This window comes from Bombus huntii, chromosome 1, assembly GCF_024542735.1.
Source record: "Bombus huntii isolate Logan2020A chromosome 1, iyBomHunt1.1, whole genome shotgun sequence".
Lineage (NCBI taxonomy): Eukaryota > Metazoa > Arthropoda > Insecta > Hymenoptera > Apidae > Bombus > Bombus huntii.
The window spans coordinates 7,496,386-7,515,442 of NC_066238.1; the positions used below are offsets into that span (position 1 = coordinate 7,496,386).

The window sequence follows — 19,057 nt, forward strand, 5'->3', positions numbered from 1 at the left end:
GACGATCGTCTTATTGCCTCGTTACGGGACTTATTGTCGGCCAGCCGATCTCTCTAATCGGCGGCGAGATGAAAGATGAAATCGTCAGCCTGGAACTGCCTAATGAGACAGCTTCTATATCAATAATACATATTCTACATAGAAATCTCATTTTAATTTCTGAATTTTATAATTTCAACAAACTTATTCATTGGAAATTCTTATTTTATATTTTTCGTATTTTTTACTCTTTGATCATTTCAAGAAATATTACAATGCAAATTTTTTTTCTTGTCATTAGTTTTCACACCTTGGGTGTCGTCCACGTTTTTTCACTAAATATCTATGGCGGCAAGAGACTTTTAAATATTGACTTTTCAACGCCTATACTAGCCAATTCGCAGAATTGATTTCTTTAAATACATATCCTTGGAGAATAGCGTGAAATGAATAACCGGTCCTAGGGTCAGCAACCGTGGTCGTAAACACTCGCGATCAGCTGATGAGATGTCTATCTTTAAGATCACGAGTGTTCCAAGAAATATACATTACGGTACTGGTGGCCCGTTCGTGTAAGTACGCAAATATAAACGTGCACTTTCGATGCTTGGTTCAATGACTAACATCTCTCTCCTTTGCGAACACTGGCAAAGACATTGCGAGTCATTGACATATAGATTGCTCTCAAAGAAATCTATTCAACTCTCTTGTCTTATTATAAATGCATTTTTTAACTCTTAATTATCATCGTAGTGTCACAAGTACTCCAAAAACAAGTAACTTATCTGAACAATTCAAACGAATAGCACGCTACTTATATTCGCCATCTCCACGCACCATCGTAGCCGCACGCTGTCGTAAATTCTCGAATCACTTTTTCGATTTTCTCCAAGCTGCAGTCGGGAATCAGTTTCCGCGTTGGACGTTTACGAGCTGCTTGGCGACGAATAATCCGCGCGACGTAATTGCTACGTGCGTCCCGGCGAGACACGCCGCGTTTGCGTGGCAAACGTTTGCTGGTTGCCGGCGCGGCGTAGCGCAGCGCGACGCTTTGGTATCAGCCGGTGCAATTAGCGTCCGCGAACGATTCATGTCGGGTTAATAAATTGAAAGGACGCAGCTGACCCACGATCGGAAGCACGTTGATCGCGGATCGAGCGTGACGGAGGTGAAACGATCGAGTATAAATTCCTTTCTGTCGGGTTTCTAATCTGGTACCGGTTACGACTGCTCTTCCATTTCGTTGTCATACTTCTGTAATGATTCTTCTTATTGGTATATCGCCTTGCATTCGTGTAGATTTAAGTTATGGTAATTGAACTGTAGTAAAGAAATACAATACAAGATGCGATTCGCCATTAAATTGGCATCTGCTTTTCTCTTTTATATAATCAAGAATATCGTATGTACCATAACAATACGAATATCGAATATTTAAGTGGGATATGAATATTTCAGATATCAAATTCATTAGCTTCGGTGTTTCTACATTCTTTTCGGTTTCATTATTGTTTCTAAACGACTGGTATATGGTATATCATATCATCGTACAATTTTCTGGAAACAATAAATTCTGTTCAATTCTGGAAACCAGGTATTGCGCACAGAAAAGGGAATCCTTTTATAATGGAAATTAGCAGTGTATAACGTTGTTCTAATTAATTAGAATAATTATTTGTACGAAAAAGTCCAGTAACACTACGAAGCAATTTCCACTATCCTTAACCCAATTCCATTCTTGCTTCTGAATCTTTCCATACGCTTTAACATCTACTTACAACCTCGTAGTTCAAGAGTCGTTGAAACGCAGCCAAAGGATCTTAAATCAAGCTTCGGCTCGGGGTGGTACACCCAACTACGCTCCAAAGCATTTCAATGACACACAAAGTGCAAAAACAGATGGAACGAGTTCCGACGATTGGAATGTTCGAATCGATATCGATACCATCGTGGTATCTCCAGCCAGCTGGATAATTATCTGACTATCGGATCTTCGCGTCGCGACAACTCTCGAAGCTCGATTACCTCGCAATGACTTATTCGCAGCGTTAATTGCGCCGATAAGCGCGAGCATACGAACGAGCATTAGTTAGTTTGTTTGGAAACTTTACTTCGTTCTGCTTTATTTCTACTCATTTCTAAGATTTCGTTTTCAATGTACATATCAATGTCTCATGACTGGAAGCTTTTACATCGTTATGATTGCAACGTCGTATTTTTCAATAAAATGGTAGTGCAAACATTGTGTCTTATATAGAAATTATATTCTATAAGGTTATATTTTGTTTGAAGTGTTTATTGTTTAAATATATCATTGCGTTTCCAACGTTTCAGAAAATCGATTACATCGTCTTCGTTCTCCTCATTGCGATATTTTTCTTCGATCCTCCTCCGAGGAATTTTTCCGTTACGCCTCCGATATCGTTTTTCTTTCTACTTCAGTAAGTCGCTTGGAGAGTGGAATATCGAGCAGCCACGATCCGACTCTCGATCGACGATCAATATAACTGCAAGAGATACTTTCGATCGCTGCTACGAGCGCAATGTACGCCCACCCGCCGAAGACCCGTTATCGGTTGCTCTTATCACTGATCTTCGCTTCTGGAACGAGCAGTTCCTCGAAACGCCAGAGCGATCTCGTTTCCTCGGAAAATCGTGGCGGTGACTGAAAAATAATCGACCGTCTGCCGGTGTTTCAAGAAGATTGAAAATCTCGAACGTCGAACTGCTCTTTCCTTCGTTCGACAGGCAATCTTTTTTCCACACTGACGTCAAAGGCTTCTATATAGAAGCTTTCAAGTGAAATTGAAAATTCAGTGAATGGAGCAATACTCCGTAAAATCGAAAGTGTAAGTAACCTTGAAGAAATCATAAAATTTAATGGCGTACGGAACGATAAACAGTTCGTTTCATCGATAGGAATACGAAGAAATTTGCAAAAATTCATTCTCATCGCTATTATTAAGATCTATCCTGTCTTTTATAAGATCTGTAATCTTTATCATTTCGGTTCTCAAATAATAGTAATGATTTCCCATAGCAGAAGATTATTACGAATCATTAATCATTCAAATATCCACTGGAAACCAAAAGAAATGTTCACACAACTTCTATTCTCAATTGTTCTAATAAAGCGGAACAAAAAGCATCAGCTATCACCAGTGGAAATCCCATATAGGCTGTTATATGTGCACGAAATGTAGAACACGCGCTTTCCCATAGTCGAATCCATTGAGGCGCCTTGCTCTGCGTCGAGAGTGGCGCGTTCTCCGATTAAAATTCGCTCACCAATTAGTAGTTTGATCCCGTTCTGCGTCGGACAGTCTGGTCCGCCCTCGACCCTCCGTTTCTACTCGTAAATAACGAGGATCGCGCGGGCGTGAGACCCGCCACAGGGGCTACGTCGATAGCAACGACTAGGGACGGGACGTCTGAATGCGAAAAAGCTGGCGAACTCTCGAGGAAACGGAGAAAGGCGGGTCTTCGTTCGTTTCATTCAAGCTGCGTCTCTTCCATTGCTCCAATCTTGGCTTTCCAATATCATAACGTCTATGTACATTTTCTTTCAGTAAGAGATGATAACGAGAAATAAATAAATCGAAGCATTGCTTGGAATAGAAATGAATAGAGTTGGAGATACGAAAGATAGAATGTGATAGGAATCTAATTATCTCTGGACTCGAAACGTTAATTTGGATTTTTCTTAATGCTTGAAGTATTTGCAGCGTCGTATATCTTTTTTTTCAATGAAGCATCTTTTTATCTAGTTTTATATACATTTCGTTTTTCTAGTATTAAGGTTTTGCGGTCATATGGAAATACCAATATTATCGAAATTTACAACGTATTTCTCTAGTGTTTGCAATAAGAGGAATAAAATGTCGAGCCAATATTCTCGTAGTACTGCGTACAGAGAAACTAATCACAAAACTAATTCTGACGAGTTTCTCAAACAAAAGCCATATAGGATCGACAGAACCTGGTATCAAGCACGAAGCTCAAGATCGTCAGAGGCGCGATCCACGCAGTCTGTACGGACACGTTCGGTACACCAAGCCGCTACGTGATTATGGTTATCACCCGGCCGATTGGATCGAGCGTATTAGCCACGCACGAACTCGCCGCGCGCATTCTAGACCACACTGGCGAGCGACCGAACGAGCGTCTATATACGTATGAACGTATGGAATACTTTCAGACGAGATCGAGATGAGGATTTCTGAGAAAGTTTTCCGCCATGCTTCTAGTGGCACACGCTCGACCCGTGCGAACTCGTCTCCAGTCGCTTCTTCTTCTTTGATCTTTGCCTTTCTTCACTTCTTATCTTTTCGCGTCTCCTGTGACGCGACGATTCACTGGAATTCGCTCTTAATTGAGACTACGTTACGTACATATGTCTATAAATAAACCATGCTGATATATCGTTGAACTACTTATTCTTGTTAAAATCGAGATTGACAGATTTTAGCGATGTTCGATCAGTTTATTTATCAAAGTTCGATTTATCAAGGATTTTTATATGTGAAGATCACAGGGGTTCTTTCTAATTTTATTGTCACTTCGTGACTAAATTTTCAATATAAAACGATTAAAAATTTTAACAGGGTTAAGAATTTTAAGCCACTGCTTTGTAAAATATGACTATAATAGAAAATGTGACTTATCGCGTTCTTTCCCCGTACTCTTCGTATTTGGGTATTTTTCATTCTGGACTTTATCGTATTTGAAATCTTCCAATACGTTTCGAATATTTGCTTTAATTAACATCGATCTAACCAATGCTCTTTTCAAAGAATCATCGCTTTATAGAAAGATTAAAATTTTCAGCACTGAATTGATCCATCTTCAAAGAAATTTGAAATTACAAAATGGAAAAAGTAGTGCTCGTCTTGATCGTCGATCGGATTTCTAAGAATCGCGAGAGATTCAAGAATCGATTGGTTAAGAAGGAATTCGAATCTGGATCCTCGATTTGCCGGACGATTGACCCGGCCGATTGAGCTATCCAGGTCGTCGACAAATTACTTCTTCCTAAGTCTAATGTTTCAAACGGCTGCCGCCCACAATTTCATCTCGCGCCACGAACCTTCCAACAAATTGCCTCTCCTTTCCGCGGGTTTTCATCTTCCTGCCGTTCGTTTCGCCAAAGTTAATGATATCCTCGAGTTTCCCAGGTTCTTCGTATTTCGTCTTTCTTTTCCGTTCCGATGCAGTTTTTCTTCTCGCGGTTTTAGTCGTTGCGTGCGCCGATCGTTACGCGTTTAACGAGCCACTCGGTAACGCGTTCCCAACAAATCCATCCAGAACGATCGGCGGATAAAGTCAGGGCGTGGTCCCGCGTCATTTTGGCGTCGCGATGCGCGAAGGGGTCAGCCGTTAGAATGTGTTCCACGTTGGAAACCAATGGAAAGTTTCGATAGAAAATTGCCAGCTCGCTGGGGAAACTGACTTGATAAGAATTGGGATTCTGGTACAGTGATACAGTGGTACAGCGTTCTTTTTTTTTTTTTTATTTTTAGAGGGGCTGGAAGATTTATGGAAGTCGTTTTGGGACATGAGGTTTGCGTGTGTAAGGTACATACACGATCGCTATTATTTACGATTTTCTGTTTCTCGCGAAGCGTACATTGTTGGCGTGCGGGGCCTACTGTAAAGTCTCTCGAAGGCCGTGGGATCTTAACCCTTTCACTGATAAACTGTGGCTATACTCATTCACTAGATCTGTGGACGAAGATTGGTTTTATTCGCTTTCCACGATAGAATATTCTGCAAAAACGCAGTGTTCGCGAAAATTATATTAATATCAATTTCGGGTACAGTTTCCGCGAGGTAATTTCTAGGCAATCATCGAGCGACAGGATGTATCATATTTCCGTGTGTACGAAACACGGAAAAAGCGGCATTGCGAGGCGCCGTTCGTGCTTTGCACGTCGCGCATGATCGACGAGCGGTACGCAGAAGTCGATAGTCTGTCGAAAGGTGAAAGATCGAAGGTTAATAGGGGTCGAGCGTTTTTTATCGCATTACGGCGAATATTCTGGCCTAAGTAGTGAACACGAGTTGGCCTTTGTGCGAAGACTTTCCACAAATAAGATGTTCCCCTGGGTATTAATCAACGCTTAATACGTTCGCTTACTCGCGCGAATCTGATCCGGGGATACGCGCGAGCAATTTCCGTGAAATCGTTTAACGTGAACGTATTAGAAAAATTCTAGCGCGGTGTAAAACACGAGAAGATTGCAAAGATTCCATGGATTCCGAGTCTGCGTTAGCAGGCTTGTTTGCCAACAGATCGTCAGAGTGTTTTACAAGATTTGGATTTTTCTAATAACGAAAAGAGAAAATTCGATGTTCGATTCGATGATTATTTAGAAATATAATATCCATAATCTATATACAATTTAATATTAATGTAATCTATATCTATAATCTATATATAATCTAGTATTTAGATTATAAGCCTAGATTAGATTTCTTTGACGAACGAACGATCCAGAGAGAAATCCCTCGTTCGCTAGACCACTAATCTGTGATTAGACTTCTTCTGATTCCAGCGTCCAAATAGCTGACGCCTGGAGCTCCAGGCAATCGCGTGAAAGTGGCTGTTACTTCCGAAAACCATAAGAACAGAAGAAATCAATCGTACAACAGCAGAACTAAAAAGGAGAAATCCTTTATTTGCTATCCCAGAATCAAGCTAGTCAAACCATGCGCATCTTCCTCTTGTCTAATCCCAACTTTTTAACAACAGACTCTTAAAACTAACCTCTAGACAATAAATAAAAAAAAACTGATAAAAAGAAACGAATGGAGAAAAAGACGAAGAAGGAGAAGGGTAGAAATATCCTCCGTATGAAATCGTCAAATTTCACCTATCAATTTTCAAAATGCATCGACTCGGCCTTCGAAGCGATCGGACGAATGGAAGGAAACATGATCCAAGCTACCTGTCCGTCGCGGTGTGATTATAATTGCAGATCTGGCATTCAGGATCGGCATTACCGAGTGGTGAAATCTTCGTCGCGATTCGCCATGAGAAACGTACAGGGGAATCGATTATTCGGAGAGAGGTGCGCGTATTGGTGCCGTTCAACGACTAATTAAGCGATTATAGCGACTCTCGAGCTAGCTAACGAGTGTTAATCCGCAGCCAAGTCGTGGCCGATAGAGCCAGCGCAGGGTCAGCTTGAGCGCACGCTCGCGCGAGCACCGCGATAATTTTACTTATCAGCGTGTTTAGACGAAGCTCCCTCTTTCCAATGGAAACGATCTTCCTTTCTCTTTCTGCCCGTTTAGTTTCCTCTGTCTAGTAGTCCGTCTTCAATTAAAATCAATTTTTTCGACACGATGAAACTGAATATCTGTATTCGAGAGCGTTTTCAAGTTACGACGATATTTTCTATGTCGCGACGAATGTAATAGGGAACGAGCTTTCAAACAATCGGTCTTGCGTTGATTTGTTTCTTCTTGAAATCATAAGTGTCGTCTTCAAATAGTACTCTTTCAAGATAAATAGGTTCAACAAGTAGTACTAAAATACAAATGACTCGACTAATTAAGGATAATTTGGCAATTCAAAAGCATGTTTTAATTCAAGCAAATAACAGATTCACGCTTGTAAAACGGTTTTGTGGTTAAAACAAATCTTTGCCTAAATTCCATTTCTTCGATTAAGAGTATGAAATTGCAGAAACAGTCTTCTTATAATCATAGCGTGCAGAGGTACGATATTAGCCGATGAATTTATTTATTTATTGATTTTATATTACCTTACCTAAGCGCGCTTCGAAGTAACGATATCGGCGCATTTCTAACCGTTAGTTAACCCGTGCGCACATTCGTCTCGTCAAAGAATCCGCCATCGAGCTTAAAAAAGGAAAAAACACCAGGATGCTGAAAGAAACCAACTTATTAAACCTCGCGTACATTCTATCCGCTAGATCCCATGGATTTTTTCTGGCGAAAGCACATCGATTTCCTGGCTCGGTTATTCAAATTACCGTTAAACCGAGCCGCTTGAGGAATCCCTGGTAGCGCGCGTGGATCGCCGGTTACGATGGACGAGCGAGAGTCGCGCGACTGCGATCGTAACGCGTCTGGATCCTCGCGTCCGCAGCAACGGCGAGGCGCGACTAATTAAGCGATTAGCGGCTCGCTAGCGCATCGAGGTATTAATCCGTAGCGTGGTCGCGGTCGAAACGACGGGACACGACTTTGCTTCGTTCTACGAAATAGTAGAGGAAGAAGAAGAAGAGGAAGAAACGTACGAAGAAGAAGACGAAGAAGAGGAGGAAGAAGCCTCTCTCCTGGCTAGATCTTTCTCTGTTAGCGAGCGATCAGCAAGCATCTGGCTCGATCGACGCCAATAATTCAACCGGGTGTCGGTGAATTACACGTTCCGCTACGCCCTGCAGCCCCTTTTCACGGCGCTCGACGTTTTCATTTTAATAGAAATCGATCGTGCTCACAGTCACAGCGTACTCGCGTTATAGCGATGGGAACTAGCGAGCTATATGAAAAAGAAACGTGGATCCATACAGAGGTAGAAAATGAACGAAGGTGGTGGAGGGGAGATGAATCGCGAGCGTGCAATTAGAAATCGGGGATCTACGGGGCGGCAATAAATCCAAAAAGCAACACGGCTAATGGCGCACGCGTATTGACGTATCCATCCGACTATCGTTCATCTTTCTCACGAGTCGCGGCGGTACGCATCGTCCGCCTCGCGGCTACTCGCGATCTTCTCGACGCTCCCCTCTCTTACAACCCCTTTTTTGCATCTGCATTTCCTCCTCCTACTCTTCTTCTTCTGCTTCTTCTTCTCCTTCTTTCTTCATTATCATCCTCGTCATTTTCTTCTTCTTGGTTTTCTTCATCTTCTTTATGTTTATTCGTTATTCTCCCTGACTTGCTTATTACTCGGCATGCGAAAAGGATAGCGGATCAAGCGGATTCCTGTCGGCGTGGCGGCGGCTCGCGAGGTGGAGTGGACGCGCGTCGTGAGCATAAGTACGCTTGATTTACGCTAAAAGCCGAGTACTCGGCCCCGGTTCGTTCAATCTTTATCGAGGGGGTAATGCGATGATGATGGACGAGCGACGATTTGTAGAGGCAGAATGCGCGCCACGCCGCGTCGGTCCACGATATATGCGCCTCCGTCGTCGTGGAACGGTTATTATTGTAACTCGATCTCGGCATACGGCGTCGAAGCCGGGTAGAAAGCGCTGGAATTTCGTAGGCCTCGAGTACCATCGGGGGAAACTTGCCGAGGGAATTGTTTTGGAGGGGCGCAACTGGCATTTTAGTCTGTTTCGTGGGAATCGAAAGCGATGAAGTCATTTCGCAGGGGTCGCCGACATGTTCGGTCAGATACCGTGATCGATCGTTAAAGAATCTGTCGTAGTGAAAGTGATTTTTTCGGTGGAAAATAATTTCACGTTGCGATGACTTGTTCCTGTACTCAGGACGATTTCTTAATTTTTTTATAAAGAACCATCACAAAAATGCTTCGGAAAATATCGTTAGATTCTCCAAAAACAGTTCTGAACTATGGTTTTAACGATTTTCGTATTAGATGTAATGATCAAAGTTCATAAAATTTGTATGTTTTAGAAGAGCAGGAGGATTTATAAATTCATTGGCCAAGAGGGTTAAATCCTCTTTCAAACTCTAAGGGATTACAGCAGGTCTGAAAGGTTTTCATTAAGAGAGAACCTCAGTGTCCCAAAAGTTTGATCTTCACCAATATGCTTTCACCTCGTAACATCCAACCCACGACTTCTCTCCATTATCCATTCTAATTCGCTTCATCTCACTCGTCAACCCTCCGGAGATTTTGTCCGGACGCAAAATTCCTCCGATAAACGTCCATCTACCTTCCTCCTTCCTCTCTGAATCCTAGCGAACGACTGCGAACGCAAATGGGCGCACGTTTCCACGGAAATACGTGAACGATCGCCGAAGGCTGCATAGAAAATCGGGAAGCGACCGAGGGAAGAAACGGGCACGGTTAATCGTGTCGTAAACATCGAGAACGGTGCTAGCCGACGTGATTTCTCGAAGCAAGGAAATGCAAGATCGCGCTGCCCGCCGCGACCTTTTTTAACGATCCGGCGCAGCCGCTCGGATTACCATAACCGATCGATTACCGAGCCTACTACGAGCGCGGAGCGGTTTCACCGCTCGATGAAGACGTTAAGGTACGCTCTAGGACTGCCTGCAGCCCAAGAAGGCCGGCATCGTCTTTATGTCACGAGGAGCACCACGAGCGTTTTCACACATCGCACCTGGACAGTGTTCGTGAGCCAGACATTTTTCTTTTTCGTGGAAACGCTTGGATACGTAACATTATTTCCGAGAAATGCCCGGAAGAACGTGATCGTTTGTGCTAATTCAGAAACAGGTAGTTGCGCGTTTATGGAGACTGATGTCGTGTTTCTGGAGACGCGTTTCATGATTTTCAGCAATAAGGAAGACTTAATGATACGAATATCAAAGGAGTTCAATCGTAGAAAGATGAAATATTCTAGGATAATTTTGAGGATGAATGTGTGTATCGCGTAGCATAAGCAGCAGCAATATAAAGCTTTAGTATTAGGTTGTCTCAAAAGTTTCTTTTGTTCCATAAGGTGATAATAGATGAACAACAATTTCTGTTTTATACTATTTTATTGAATTAAGTATGATCCATTTCGTTCTATTTCTATTATTATGTTCGTGCATAATTCAATAAACTAATATAAAACAAGAAACATTGTGCGTCTATTATTTCCTTATAAAACGAAAGAAACCTTTCGGACAACCTAATATATACGTACTAAAGAAATTTTAAAATTCCACTTTTTTTATATCGATGCTTCAAACGAAGAAGTATTTTTCAATTTGTTACAAAACTTTAAAGTTGTCTTTCTACATCGTAGGAAATTTCTTTCTTCCGGAATTGATCGAAGGAAATTTGTCTTTAGGTAATCAACGAATCGGTCTTTCCAAACTAGGAAAGTTTCATCTTCATAAGCCCAAGCCTGCTATTCGATGATCAAAGGGATTGTATACTGTACAGCACGTGTTACATGTCAAAAGTGTATTAACACTGGTAACCCGGGAATTCGCAAGCGTACACGAGTTTGCCCACTGGCATTGGGCATTATCATCGCCTTGCCATGTAATCGCTTGTATAACTTACGCCACTATGAATTATCATTAACGCCCTGAGCGATCACCCTCGGGCAGATTTCGAGCTGTTGCTCGTGTGTTCATTCGTAACGGCACGCGTCAGAGGCACGTGATCACGCATGTCAGTCAGCTTTCCAAAAGAGACGAGTTAAGCTTCTCCGGTTTCTTCTTTTCAATAAGAAGATAAAGAATCATTCCATCAGAAATTCGTACATTCTACACCGTAACTTATTAATATCAAATTATTTTTATTGTTTTCGATCCATTTCTATCCTTCAATGTTAAAAAATATCTTAAAGGACAAAACACGACCAAATGCTTACTGAAATGCGTGATTTCTCGATTCAATCCTACGTCAAACACCTTTTTAAAACATTGAAAATAACTTTCTCTTGCTAAAATGCGGGCAAAACTAAAATATAGAAATTAGAGTATTACAGAAAGATCGAACATCCATCTAACTCTTACTCCCATATCGATCGCAATTGTTGTCATCGAGTAACGAAAGCGAAACCAACTCTAAGGAAGAACGTGGTTGAACCGTCCAAGATCGTATCGCTCATATATCGAGTCTAATCGGTGAACAACGACAAGATCGCGAGGTAACATCGGTCGTGCGTCAATCGAACGATCCGATCGACGGCTGATAGCGTCCTTGTGCATCGATATCCGATTCCACGTCGCGCTCACGATTAAGACAATAAGATTTTACGACGTCCTCTATTTCATTTGTCGCTGGTTATGCCAACGATTCGATCTCGGCCCGCGTTTGGCTATTACATTTTCATCGATATACAGAGTCAGCAGTCAAGCAGTCAAGATTTTACCGGAAGATGACCTACTCCGGGTGGCGCAGATAGGCACGGCTAAATGCCGATCATTTAATAACTTATACGTCAGTTCTCGATTACGATCGACCGTGGTGCCAGCCCGAATCGGATCACGGTCTGTAATCAAATGCTGTTACCGACTTTTATTACGCCGTTAATGCGGGACGATCGGTTCATGGATTGGCTCGCGAATGCGTCCTGCGTTCCTTGCTACGTATTTTTCAGTCACCAGTGCCTCGGTGTGTGCGTGTGTTCATTGTGCCGCGAAGAGTAGAGAGAAAAGTCTTTAATCGATACTGTAAATTCGACCCATCTCGAAGCACATCGTTAAGTCTCCAATGTGTTTATGGGTTGCACGAACGATTTCGAGGGGTAATTAATTTTTCGAACTTCTGTGTTACAGGTTGCACGGATGCCTACGGCAGACCCGTTCTCGAGTTCGAGGACGAGCCGACCAGAAGGGAGACCCTGTCTGTTAAGGAAGTGTCGTCGTTTCTACTCTACCTCGCCCGTTTGCCCAGGTAATTACGTAGCTGGCTTACTTTTGATTATTTGGACGACAAATTTGTTATTTCGCCAAATGAACGGACCATTAAGTTATGCAATAAGTAACAGGAATTTTTCAGTATGTACAGTCTCGTTTGCATCGTCACGTAATGACAAATTAATTTCACGCTAGCAGAATGAAGTTGACACTGGTTAACTATTTACGTTATAAAGGAAAGTAAATTGTGCCATATCTGTAAAATGTCAGGTGTCGGGTGAGTTATGAATGGGCGTGTTCATTAGGTGAAAAGGAACAAGTATCTGTACCGGTAATTAATCATCGGTGTATTTTCCTTTATTTTCAACATTTTTGCCATCTTTCTACTAAGTTTCCTATTCGCTTTTTACGAAACCCCGGTTGTAACGAGTTCCATTACTCCTAACAAATTATCTAATATCTTTGTATCCCACGATAAGGAAACTATGTACAAACAGACTGTAGAATATATCCAGAAATAAAGACATATTTCGTTACAAGCTACTAGATAGGAAATAATAATTCCAACGTGATACTTGGATAATCGATTTCCGATATTCGATAAGTACTCGCTATGCAGCATCGCCATCCGTATCTTTCACGCGTTACGCTCGAAATCAAGGATATATTGCGATGACCGCTTTTCTCGGCAATCACCGTGGAATAATAACGGCGATTCATTAATCCACTCGGCGAGGAACGAGCTTTCCAGCCGGACGAACATGATCGACGACGGTTTCCGTAATAATTATAATTTTCCATGGCCGCGACATCGACGACACGCCCACAGTAATCACGGACAAGGTGCAAAATCGCGACTTGAATATCGTGCTTCAACTACGAATTTCCTAGACGTCAGAGCATGGCCCGTCCCGCGAGACAAATCGTGACGCGGTTATTAATTAACCGAGGGCGCGACGTTTTTTCTAATTAGCCCACTGGGCCGAGGCTAATCGGAATCCAGTTGAAAAATGGCTATCGTCGGTAATTACCGTGCTTGTTGCTCGATAATTCAATTACGCTGATAAACGACCGGCCTTATCGGGATTTTCAATCAATCCATCGTCTCGAAGGACTAACGAGGACCTTCCTCGTTCGACGTCCTCTTCACGTGGTTCAGAGTTCGTGAAATTTGTATGATACTTCGACCACGCGTCTAGCAACGTCGATCGTTAGAAAGCTTGCTGCTTCACCGACTGACTTTAATGGTGTCATTAATATTTCCACGAAAACTCTGTCACAATGTCCGTACGTCGACCGCGTTGTTTGCATAAATTCCCAAAGGTGAAACTCTACCTACGTACAAACGTTCGTAGAAATTAATTTCCATGTTCCTGGCGCGCTGCCTTCTATTCTTCTCTGTCGAAATCGCGAGTTATTATCTCGCGATTTCACACCATGTACACATTGTATTTACTAATCGCTGGTAATTAAGCTGACGAACGACGCGCAGATTGTCTCTAGTCCGGCCCGTACCGAGGTGCGATAAATAATCGAAACGGAGAAACAGGTGTCGCCCTTTCTCTCCAGGCGAATTCTTTCGCCGCCGCGAGCGAGCTGGGCGAATTTTCGATCGTATCGATGCACGGCATTAAAACGGTGTTCACGCAGTGTTGCGAGTAGGTGAATAAAGGCCCGGTGGAACGGGAAAGGCGGTAAATCATGCGCCACTTAACGCGTCGGGGAATAGAATTTTGAATAACGATCGTCCATTATCGCGGCGTATCGAGGAAAGCGTGCAACACGAGGAAACTGAATATATTTCACATTACATAATATGTCTATTGTTCGGAGAAAGTGCATATTTCATTGATAAGAATCGAGCATAAAGCCAATTTATTTTATTGCTATCCTTGCCGTGCCGTTTAACCGAGCCGCCGCGGCTCTCCGATCGATCGAGACCCTAGGATCTCTGCCAATTCTGCCCGCTATTGAAGCAACTCCAATAGCCTGCCGTGCAATTTCCTGATCGAGAATCGATGTACGGTATGGCGATATTTTACGTATCTCTGGCAGCCGATGCGACTTTTTCATTTCGCAACGATTCTTTGACGACCACTTCGAAAATTGCGGTTTCCCTGACGAGCTTTGGGAAGCTCGACTATGTCGAATTCGTGAGCTGTGATTGAGAATACGAGTACCTTGAATAGAGCAGAGAGAATATTTAATGGCAAAATTATCGAGTTTTAAAATTTCCTTTCTTCATCCCTTTTTCACAATTAGTAAAATCATGACTTCTATTCACATACTCACAATGGGTCTCGATCGATCTTCGGAAAAGTTCCAACAACCCAGAAGCAATCTTTGTAAGAGCTACCTCGAAACATCTATTTCTGCTATTAATTTTGGAGAACTTAACCGATTAAAATCACATAAATTTCTTTCGAGTTTTGGATGCTCCATCTTCATTTTTTTTTTTTTTTTTTTTAGTTTTATTGTTTTAAATGGTACTACCGGAATGTCGAACTTCGCTGAAAATCGCGGGTCACAAGCTTTACAAACGCAATTCGATCCTTTCGCCCGATGAACATCTAAACGAGCAACAAAACAGTTTCCACCCCATAAGCTTCGTTCCAAAAGCGGCAGCAGGCCGATGAATTATTTAGTACCAAGCCGGCAAACGAGCACGATACCCCGGCAGCGAGCCGTGCCGCGACCGTAAACGCCCTGGACGCGTTTTTTTTCTAGCCGGTCGATCGCGATTAAGAACCGTTTCGATCGGGACGAGCTCTAAGCCTTCTGGTCGATTGTCAGCGGGTCGGAGGAATCGAAAGGCGATCGTAAAGGATGTGGCCGAGTAGGATTCGCGAAGCAAGGTCCTCTTCCTCTCGAATCGGTCGCTCGTTTGGCCGCGTTCGCATGCTACCCAGCTCGTAAAACATATCACGTACGATAGCCACGGCAGCCTATTGCGGTATCGTCAATCGTGCGGCTTTATGATGCCCCGTGCAACCGGACGAGCAGCAGAGAGAAGAAACGATATTCCGCCCCGGGGCTCTCCTCTTGAGAAACGTCCTTCTATCTTTCGATATCTACTCAGCCGTTTCATGCGCGCGGAAATGGGAAATTCGAGGTGAATGGCCTTGTCAGAGCTGTGTTTTGCTGAAATCTTTCGGCCTTGTTAAGATTCTATTAAGATCAATTTGAGAGCTTAAAAAACATTGGATGTTGCACAAGGTGAATAGCGAATATCTACAAGATCGAAGGGCTAAAAAGGTAATATTTACGTCTTCTTCAAGAAAGCAGTGTTTCCAATAAAGTTGAGAAAGCATGTGAGAATAAATGGTAAGAATTAGATAGAAGAATTAGTTTCGCGTGTCATCAAGAGGAATTCTGTGGCATCCACGGTCGGAATTATGCGGAAAATCGGAGGTGAGTTCGAATCGCGAGACAATCATTACGAAAGAATTTTGAACAGCGATGTTCTGCGAGATTGGACATAATAAACGCTTAATAACATGCGTCGTGAATGTAAAATACATGCAATTAATGCCTCGTGACGGCGTTTTCTCATGGCGAATGGAAATGACTTTACGCGAAATTTCAAATATCAGGTCTGGAACGCGTCATCGCGCAAATATTCCGTCAATATGCATAAATAATGTTCGAACCGGCAATTTTCCCATGCATTTTTAAAAGATTCTTCAGGAGAGAGTTGTGAGAATAAGTAAATGCAAAAATAGTGCGAGAATACTTTGATATAATACTTTGGTATACAGTTTGATACGAAACTTCCTTGATGTTCCATAAAGTTACAAGAATCTTTTAACGCAAAAAAAAACGACCAACATTTTAATGAATGCCCGATTAACTCCAGTTAATCGAATCTATTGACTTCAACGTGAATTCCTATTGCGTAAACGAAAGGTAATAGGCAATAGGAAGAATCAACGAACTCCATTTATCTGAATTATTTGTCCCACGGCACAAATTCAGGTAAATGGATAAAAGTGAAATCAACAAAATCAGCCATCAATTATCATTACCTCATTACTAGCTACTTATTTCTACATATACTGAAGGTATAACAGAACAAACCAACCAGCTCAGGATCCACGATCGAACGTTTCCCACGATCATAGGAGACAATCGAACACGATGGTGCGTTTTCACCTGATGCATCCCTGAAACGGGTACGCGGAAGGTCGTCGGGGTTGCGAAAGTTTCTGGTCTTTACGCGTGTCCATTATTGCCGGTCGTCTATATTCTGCAGTAGCGAAGAGGAAAGTCGCGAGTACCAGGCGCCGCGCCGTTGGAATTCGCCGACGAAAGCTAACAGTGTCATAATGATCCCCTGAGCGGAACACGATCCCCATAAATCAACGTACCGGTTACGCGGGATTCATTAGCGTTTTTCCTCGTTTGTCACCTTTTTTCTGGCAGTGTGGCGGCGCGCGGCGCAGTCTCAGTGGGAAAGCGCAAAACCGACGTTGACATAGCGGTAGGCCAATCTATCGATGGCGGATTACTTCGCGGATACAGGCTGCAGATTATTTATTGATCGTACGACGACAAAACACGGATCTTGTGTGAAACTCTGAATTTTCACACGTATTTTTTACTTTCTATTTCCTTTTACTTAGATTAAGTCTGCTTTGAATATCGTGTTAATTGTTGGATGTCTGTCTTACGTATGCAGCGGATGATCGATCACTCGGAAAACAAGTTCGAAGCAGACCCTAAATAAAAGATAAAAGAATGAAAAATACGTGAGAAGCTAATCTCTGAATTTTCACATGAATATATATATATATATCTTTTTTATTCAAGTTTAACTTGCCTAGATGATTTGTAAAGTATTTTACGAAATGGTTGATCAAATTCAATGACGTGGAGAGAACAGTTTTCTCTTGGGGTCGATTGAAACGCGGCGATAATTAATATACATCCGAGATAATAAGTTCTGATGTATGTGATTTCGTGTTTCTTATGTAAAGTGACATACTTATTACTTGATTGATGAATTGTTGGGAATTTTGTTTCCATGGATATATGTCCGATATATCGGAACATCTTTACTCTTCAACAAAGTTAGTTAAATCCCTTTGACAAACATGTTTAATAAATATGAAAATGATAAGTGGCTTCTAGTTGACGAATACAAAGTTCAATCTGTCGAATTCAAGATATTCATACAGCTGTTTATTGATTGAGATTCTTAATACCGGTAGGAGGACGCTTTCAGCAATTAATCAGTAAGAAAAACAAATCATCCAAGCGTCGATGAAAAACGCTCAACTCCTCTAACAGTTACCATAGTACGGAAAAAACTTGTCCCACATTTTCTATTCCACTGAAAAATCCACCTGGCGTAAATCGTCACGCATTAATGGAACTTGTTCGTTAATGAAAGAAAGCTGTGTGTCAAATGGACAGTCTAACTAGGAGAGGTATCATTTACCGTATCAACGTTGCAGCGATAGCAGAGCGCCTCTGTTAATTACCGGTTGTCGCGATTTATTGGTCCAAGGTCGAGGATTTTCACTTCTATCAGCTGCTTCCTAGATTCTGTGGGCGAAACCTGTCGCGTGGCTAGAACCGGAAAAATTGGATCGTGCTTGCACGAAGAACACGCCTCGATCTCGTGGAGATCGAGGGTGAAGTGGCGAAAGTTCTGAAATACGCCACGTGTCCTTGCGAGATTGCGATGCATTCGCGATTTCGATCGTCTATTTGTTCGCAATCCTTTTGTTTATTCGCACTTTCTTTTCCCTATACTTCTTTATTTGCATATTCTCTTTGTTTACAATTTATGTTTATTTCATCTGTCTACATCTACTATTTATCATATGTCAGACATCTTCGTTTGCAACTGCAGTTTGTTCATGTGCATCTAACTCACCACTTAAATCAAATTTTCGAAACATTTTGAAACGTAATTAACGAACGATCCATCGTATCAGTACCTATACCTAGTACAATTAATCAAATCTTTAAAATCCCATCACAAATGAAATTCCTTTTATCCCTTTTATCCCATTTTCTTCATATCCCAGCTACTTAATAATCCGCATCAAACTCTCCTAACAATTAGTCGGCTCACCGACACGATAGCGGTTTAAACTCAAAACTATCTGTGCAGCTGGCACCTCGTCGCATATCGCATATCGCTCGAGAGGGAGTCACGAAGTCCGGAGATCGCACGACGATAGGATCGCGGGGGATCTGTTGGCCGATCCAGTTGTGCACCTGACCGCATTTCTGCATGAGTTATGGACGTGCATCAATCCTTTTAGCCAAGCTCCTACCATCGGGCTCTGATCGTCCCTCCCGCGTCTCCCAACCACCCTCGTGTTCGATGGTAACGAGTAACGGGTTCGGCGAAACGTCCCTCGTTGCTATCTCGCTTTTCCCCGCGGGACCAAGATCTAGAACTGCAGTTTGTCGACCCACTTCCAAGATCGTATCAGATATTCGAGCATCTCTTTTCCTACCGTTCGCTCGTTTTCCTCCCATGTATTACATCCTTCTCTAGAGTGTTCTTTCTCTACTTTTTTTCGCTTCGGTTGCTTTGACTCTGTTTCGCCGGATTGTTAAGCACCCCTGTCGTTAT

General features: G+C 42.4%; 1 protein-coding gene across 6 annotated transcripts in view; it reads left to right on the plus strand.

Annotated features, from left to right (window-relative positions):
- The window catches only part of LOC126868417 (uncharacterized), a 304,466-nt gene that overhangs the window by 189,253 nt on the left and 96,156 nt on the right, over positions 1-19,057 (plus strand). For all 6 annotated transcript variants that reach the window (XM_050623833.1, XM_050623847.1, XM_050623840.1 and 3 more), the window contains exon 7: positions 12,385-12,502. In XM_050623833.1, the coding sequence (XP_050479790.1) occupies positions 12,385-12,502 (118 nt within the window). The remainder of the gene's footprint in view (positions 1-12,384; positions 12,503-19,057) is intronic.